Here is a 7,423-nt window from a genome sequence, read left to right on the forward strand (position 1 = left end):
GGGTGGGGCGGGCATTCCCGAAGTTCGCAGAGAAAACTCTCTCTCGCAGTCCCCTGGCTGGGAGCACAGGAGGTGGAGAAGGAGGAGAGGGGTGAATCAGGTGGGTGGGGGGCAGGGCCGAGAGGCCAGGGGCGCGAGGGGGCCAAGGGCACAGTGGGGAGGCAGGGGTGGCCGCGGCTCCCTTTCCTTTTACTGCCGGCGCCTCCCTGCCTCCCCCCCACGGGCTGGCAGGGGGATGGGGAGCACACGCCCGTGGAAAAGGGTGCATGCGGGGGTAATTGGGGGTGCGCGCCTGCTCACGGGCGCAGCTTACGGGGAACGGTGGTTGCTTCATTAACTTTTCTAAGATTTTCTCAGATATTAAGGTCAATGCAAAGCACAAAGCAATTCCTTCACTATCACTCGCAGATCAGTCTAAAGACAGCCAGTGTTGATGACATGAAGACAGAGAAGAGAATATGGCAAGGTTGTATTCCTATTTCATGTTGAAGTGAGTATGTAAGATGAACATGTATGTCAAAATAATAATGAAGAAGTTGGAAACTGAAGAATCGAAAATTAAAGTAAAGACTGAAGAAAGGAACATTAATAATTTTTGATATGCTGACGACACACATCTACAAGCATAGTTAAAAACACTGACAGTGAACTCAACCCAAAACAATATTAAGTTTATTTTGATTAAAACAAGTAAAGGGGGAAATGTTTCATTAGATGTTATTATCCACATCTTGATATCAAAGTTAATTTTCAGTTTGGTCACAGGGCCTCAACTGGGGACAACTGAATGATGAAAAATGAAAGTGGGTGATTATTGATTGTTAACAGGAATCTTGTGATTAATCACATGGCTTGATTTCCAAAAAAAGGGGGGAAAGTTCCTCACTGATTCTTCTATTTTTGAAACCATCACACCAAATATCAAAATTACCCAAACTCACTCCCTGCATGTCAGAGATTCTTGTGCCTCATTATATTTTCTCGACAATTAAGATTGGGCCTCAGTAAGATAATGTAGCACTTGGGGAAGAAGATACAAGCCAAGAGACCAGCCCCAGAGGCCAAAATAGAGAAGATCTCCACAGCCACCATAAACTTCCCTTTGGTGCTCAGGTAGGTGGGGAGGAAAGTGATCCAAACACTGCAAAAGACCAGCATGCTGAAAGTAATGAACTTGGCTTCATTAAAACTGTCAGGCAATTTCCTAGCCAGAAAGGCCACAGTGAAACTGAGAAGGGCCAGGAAACCCAGGTAGGCAAGGACAGAGTAAAACATAGAAGCTGAGCCTTCATTACATTCCAGGATGGCTTCTTCTACAAATGAGCGGAAGTCCATGTTTGGAAATGGAGGAGACGTTGACAGCCAGGTGGCACAAAGGACTCCTTGGATCAGGGGACATGCTATGACAATGGAGTTTGTCAGTGGTTTTCCTAAGAGTTTCCTTGTTCTGTTTCCTGGTTTAGTAGCCATGAAAGCCAGAACCACCATGGCAGTTTTTGCCAACACAGAGGAAACTGCAAGAGAAAAGAGAATGGCAAAGGCAGTTTGTCGTAACAGACAGATGAGTTTCCCAGGTTGACCAATGAAGAGGAAGGAGCAGAGGAAACAGAGGAGGAGAGAGACGAGGAGGATGTAGGTAAGATCTCGATTGTTGTCTTTGACAATGGGTGTGTCACGATACTTAAGGAAAATTGCCAGGACTGAAGATGTGATCAATGAAAATAAAAGTACTATAGAAGCTAAAGTGTATCCCAGAGTCTCTTGATAGGAAAGGAAGTGGATCTTCTTGGCAATGCAGTGGTCCTTGTCCTTGTTGGGGTATCGGTCTTCTGAGCATGGATCACAGTGGGCTGCATCTGAAACCAAGGATGTTTGTTTAATGATTACAGTGGCATTACCTACCACAAGCCTGCGTAAACAAGGTTTTATGAACTCTACTGATCAGATTATGGAGGCTGTAGCCAAATATCCAGATTCACTGGACATTATTTTGGAAGGTTTAAAAAAGGCAAACTTAAGGAAAGAGCTACTAAAATAATTTCAGCATGATCAATTGCCCCACTAGACTCAACAATACTTTGGACCATTGCTACACAACACTGAAAGATGCTTATAGGTCTTTATCAGTAGCAGCTGTGGGACACACTGCTCATTGCATGATTCACCTTGTACCTGCTTAGAGGCAAAGACTTAAAAGCACAAAACCAACAATGAAATCAGTGAAGACTTGGACTGAATAGCCAAAGTTAATGCTCCAGTCTTGTTTGACTGTACTCAACTGGACTTAGCAACGGGAGCAGAAAAGCTAGTAGGTTGGCAGAAAATTGGACCCTAAAACTACTTTGCAATAATTTGTAAGGGACAGGGAAGGTGGGATGGGAAGTTTCCTCTGGGAGAAAGACAGCGTAGATCCATAAGCTGAACGGTTCTTTTGAAAACTATGAACATTTTGAAACATATCAATCTTACAACAAATAATAACAAATATTTTGATTTTATGAATAGCTGGTTTTATGAATAGCTGGGATTATCAACATTTCAAGTGTGTTCTACCTGTCTGATTAGAAATTGTCCCTTCTGGACAAAGGGCACATTGATAGCAGCAAACCTGCTCCCCTTCTGGAACTCTTCTCCTCTCTCCTGCATGGCACCTCTTTAGGCCACATCTGGCAAAGGGCACCTTCTAAAACGGAAAAGACAAATGCTTGATGTGGGACAAGATGGCAGGGAGGTGACAGCAGGCAAAAGTAGATCTGCTGCATTCATTCTTTGCATTTATCCTTATACAAAGGGGAAAAATAGTCCAGGATGTTAAGACCAGAGTCATAAAAGACAGAACAGGGATGCAAGATAAAATTTGCCCAAAAGTGGTAAAAAAACACCTACCCAGTCAATCAATCAATCAGAATAGAGCTGGAAGGGTCCATGGAGGTCTTCTAGTCCAACCCATTGTTTAAGCAGGAGACCCTATGCTATTTCAGATGCAGTAGGTGACTGTCGTCTTTTCATAAAAACTCCCATTAGTGCAGCACCTACAACTTCTGATGGGCATTCAAATCAGCAGGCGTAGATAGGACCAGGACCGTTTGAATCATCAGGACTAGATAGGTGGGTATGGGACAACTTGCCACAGCCAACTCACCACAGCCAACTCACCAAGGTTAACTTCATGCAGGACAGCTCACTCACCATGGGATAATTCAGTACAGGACAATTTACCCATTCCATTTATATTATTTCAAATAAATAAGATTTATTTTATTTTTTTCCATTGATCAAGGTATGTGACAACATAAACCATAGCCTGTTTCTTGGTAAAATAGAAAAATGTTGGATAGACAGTATTACTTTGAGATAGATTCATATCTGTCTGACCAACCAAACCTGCATGGAGAGAAATATGCAGTGGGTAGTGATGCAACCCAAAGATATTGGTCTGTAATTTTCAATGATACTTGAATCTCCTTTTTTGAAGAGAAGGATTACTGTGGCTAGTGACCAGAGGTTGGGTAAGGAGCTAGTCCTGAAGGATTTTTAAAAAATTATGCTTAGAGCTTCAGCTAAGGTTATGGACATAGTATGCACATAGTCCATCAGGTCCAATAGACAAAGATGGTTTTAGGTTGTGCAATGCCTTTTTGATGTTATCTTCTGTAAAATTGATTTATATTAGATCATTGAAGTTGTTTGTGGTATGACTAGGAAATATTGGGCATGGCCATTGCTGCTTACAAAGACTGAGCTCAGGAATGTGTTAAAAAGGGTTGGCTTTAACAGTTTCATCATTATAGTCTTTACCATTTGATCCTTAAAGAGGTGGAATGGATGTTGAAACTTTGAAATTGTTGTTTACAAAGTTGTAGAAGGCATATGTGGATTTTGTACTTAGGATGTTTTCTTCCTGATTGATGTGATAATTGGAACATTCAGTATTTATTTGGTGACACAAATTTTTGTAGCACTTTTAAAGTTTGCAATGTAGCCTGTTTTATTTTTTCACCAAAGAGACCTTTTTTTGGATTGGAGCTTCCTTATTTTTATGGGTAATTTATTTTCCTTGGGTTTGGTGATTATTAGTAGTGTAAATAATTTAATGACTCTTTGGATTTTGAGCAAAAATATATTGTAGTAGTCTTTGGTAGTATTACAGCCAGAGAATAGTGTATGCCAATTAAGAGATGAGAGGTCACTGTCTATGATATCATAATTGGCTTTTTTAAAGTTGTAATTGGTTATCCCATCATTATAGTAATTTCTGTAAGGACATACATTGAGAAAAAGGTCAATGATGCTATGGTCACCATTGGAAAATGGTTCTTTTATTTGAAGTCCATAAATTGAGTGTAAACTCTTACAGAAGATGAGATAAAGACAGTGGTTGAGTCTAGTATTGTCTGTAATTAGTTGATCTAGCCCTAGACTAGTAATATTGTTGTAAAGGGTTGAGTATATGGTTTTAGTTGTACATTCATTTAAGGTCCAGTTTATCATTGTAGGTTTAGGTCACCAAGAAATATAAGAGGATGTGGGTAGGAGGCTTCCTACATTAGTTGTGAGGTTAGCTTATTTGCATGTGTGATATCATAATCAGGAACTCTATAACATAATAGGAAGCAAAATGTGGTATTTAAGGTCAGTTTGCAGACAATGATTTCTGGAAGATTAAGTTTGTGTTTAACTTACACCTTCTTTATTCAGTGACTTTTTAATAGAAGATTGCAATTCTACCTCCTCTATGGATTTTATCAGATCAGTAAACACGATAGTCTCTTACTGTGAGAATGGAGTCAGGGAGGGATGCGTTTAGCCATGTTTCACAGGTAAATATAATGTTGAATTTAGCAGTTTTTAGTAAGAGGAGGAGTTCAGGTATTTTGTTGAATTCATTAGTTTGCATTTATGATTAGCAGTGGTTGATTTTGAAGAAGTAAGGGGCATGAATTCCTAATTTTGGTTTGTGGGGGGTTGGTTTTGGTTGAAGGCGGGTTGGAAGTTAGGATGGTTTGGGGTGATCGTGATTTGAAGGTTGAAACATCTTCATAAATGATTTTCATGAGAGGATAGAATGGGCATTGGTACTCACCTGATACGCATAGGGTGGAGCTGGGGGTGGGAATAGGCACATTAGAAAATAGGGTCAAGATCACCAAGCATCTTGGCAGCTTGAAGAATGGGTCCCATCCAATAAAATGCATTTCAGTGGTAAGCAAAGTAAGATCTTTAGCTTAAGCAAGAAAAAAATGAATGCAAAGATATAGAAGTTAAAAGTGGTGTTCCTCAAGGCAGTGTACTAGGACCTACTCTATTTATTCTCTACATCAACGACCTATGCGATCATATCACAAGCAACTGTGTTCTTTTCGCCGACGATGTAAAACTTTTCAACACCACGGACAACACATCTACTCTCCAAAAAGACCTCGATTTTGTCTCACATTGGTCTAGCACATGGCAACTTCAAATATCAACCAGCAAATGTTCTACTCTCCACATCGACAAAAAGAATCCGAACCTCATATATAAACTGAATAACCAAAATCTCACAGCCAACCCCCACTCAGTAAAAGACCTTGGAATACTAATATCAAATGATCTAAGTGCCAAAGCCCACTGCAACAATATCACCAAAAAGGCTTCTAGAGTTGTTAACCTGATCCTATGTAGCTTCTGTCTGGCAATCTCACGCTACTCACCGGGGCCTACAAAACTTTTGCCAGACCCATCCTTGAATACAGTTCATCTGTCTAGAACCCATACCACATCTCGGACATCAACACCCTTGAAAATGTGCAAAGATATTTTACCAGAAGAGCCCTTCACTCCTCCACTCGAAACAGAATACCCTACAAAAATAGACTAACAATCCTGGGTCTAGAAAGCTTAGAACTACGTCGCCTAAAACACGATCTAAGTATTGCCCACAAGATGATATGCTGCAACGTTCTACCTGTCAATGAATATTTCAGCTTCAATCGCAACAACACAAGAGCATGCAACAGATTCAAACTTAATATTAACCGCTCCAAACTTGACTGCAAAAATATGACTTTAGCAATCGAGTTGTCGAAGCATGGAACTCATTACCTGACTCAGTAGTGTCAATCCCTAACCCCAAATATTTTTCCCTTAGACTCTCCACGATTGACCTCTCCAGGTTCCTTAGAGGTCAGTAAGGGGCGTGCATAAGTGCACCAGTGTGCCTTCCGTCCCCTGTGCAATTGTCTCTCCTTATCTCATTTATCTTTTCTTCCTTTCAAATATGTTCACCTATACTTTTATATCTTTTCTTCTATTATTTTCTTTAGAAACATAGAAACATAGAAGTCTGACGGCAGAAAAAGACCTCATGGTCCATCTAGTCTGCCCTTATACTATTTTCTGTATTTTATCTTAGGATGGATATATGTTTATCCCAGGCATGTTTAAATTCAGTTACTGTGGATTTATCTACCACGTCTTCAGGAAGTTTGTTTACTTATATTATTACATATCTTTCTCTTCAATGTGTATTATGTATTGGACAAAATAAACAGATAGATAGATAGATAGATAGATAGATAGATAGATAGATAGATAGATAGATAGATAGATAGATAGATAGATACATACATATATGCATAAATAAATAAATACATAAATAAATAAATAAATAAATAAATAGTGTTTGCACCTGGTTGAACTGCAGCAACTTTTAGATGGATCTAGGTGTCTGATTGGACAATCATTTAATATGAGCCAGCAATGTGTTGCTGCTGCCAAAAAAGACCTTGCTGTTCTAGGTTTCATCTACAGATGGATAGTATCAAGATCACATGAAGTGTTAGTACCACTCTGCCCTGCACTGGTGAGACCCCATTTGAAAATGCTGCATCCAATTATGGTCTCTCTAACACAATAAAGTTGTTGAGATTATAGAAAGAGTGTGGAAAAGAGCAGCAAAGATGATTAGTGGGCTGGAGGTGAAAGCATACAATGAACAGGTGTGGGAACAGGGTGTGTTTGGTCTGAGAAAGAGGTGGACTAGTGGTGACATAATTGTCTTCCAATATTTGAGGGGCTCACACAGAGAATAATAATAATAATAATAATAATAATAATAATAATAATAATAATAATAATAATAATAATAATAATAATAATGCCAACTCTGTGGGACTTTATCAGTCGCTGGGATTCGTGCGGTAGCAGGCGGTTCCAGAGGTAGTCTGGTCCAAAGCCAGGTAGGGCTTTAAAGATCATGACCAACACTTTGAATTGTGACTGGAAACTGATCGGCAGCCAATGCAAGCCACGGAGTGTTGAGGAAACATGGGCGAATCTTGGAAGCCTCACAATGGCTCTCGTGGTTGCGTTCTGCACGATCTGAAGTTTCCGAACACTTTTCAAAGGTAGCCCCATGTAGAGAGTGTTGCAGTAATCGAAC

General features: G+C 40.0%; 1 protein-coding gene across 1 annotated transcript; it reads right to left on the reverse strand.

Moving 5' to 3' along the window:
* Positions 1–951: 951 nt before the first annotated feature.
* On the reverse strand, positions 952–3,192 carry LOC139158183 (vomeronasal type-2 receptor 26-like). The gene is made up of 3 exons (XM_070735602.1): positions 3,157–3,192; positions 2,554–2,683; positions 952–1,856 (listed from the first exon to the last, which is right to left on the reverse strand). The coding sequence occupies exons 1-3, from the start codon at positions 3,190–3,192 to the stop codon at positions 952–954; spliced, it is 1,071 nt and encodes a 356-aa protein (XP_070591703.1).
* Positions 3,193–7,423: the final 4,231 nt, after the last annotated feature.

This window comes from Erythrolamprus reginae, chromosome 1 (assembly GCF_031021105.1).
Source record: "Erythrolamprus reginae isolate rEryReg1 chromosome 1, rEryReg1.hap1, whole genome shotgun sequence".
In the NCBI taxonomy this organism is placed as follows: domain Eukaryota; kingdom Metazoa; phylum Chordata; class Lepidosauria; order Squamata; family Dipsadidae; genus Erythrolamprus; species Erythrolamprus reginae.

What these genes read in the sequence shown, in the direction of transcription:
- LOC139158183 (XM_070735602.1), bottom strand. Translation starts at nt 3,192, where the DNA reads ATGGTGAGTGAGCTGTCCTGCATGAAGTTAACCTTG. An exon ending in CCTGCATGAAGTTAACCTTG is followed by an intron (nt 2,684 to 3,156) that starts GTGAGTTGGCTG and finishes TTTCCGTTTTAG; the next exon opens with AAGGTGCCCTTTGCCAGATG. An exon ending in GACAATTTCTAATCAGACAG is followed by an intron (nt 1,857 to 2,553) that starts GTAGAACACACT and finishes CCTTGGTTTCAG; the next exon opens with ATGCAGCCCACTGTGATCCA.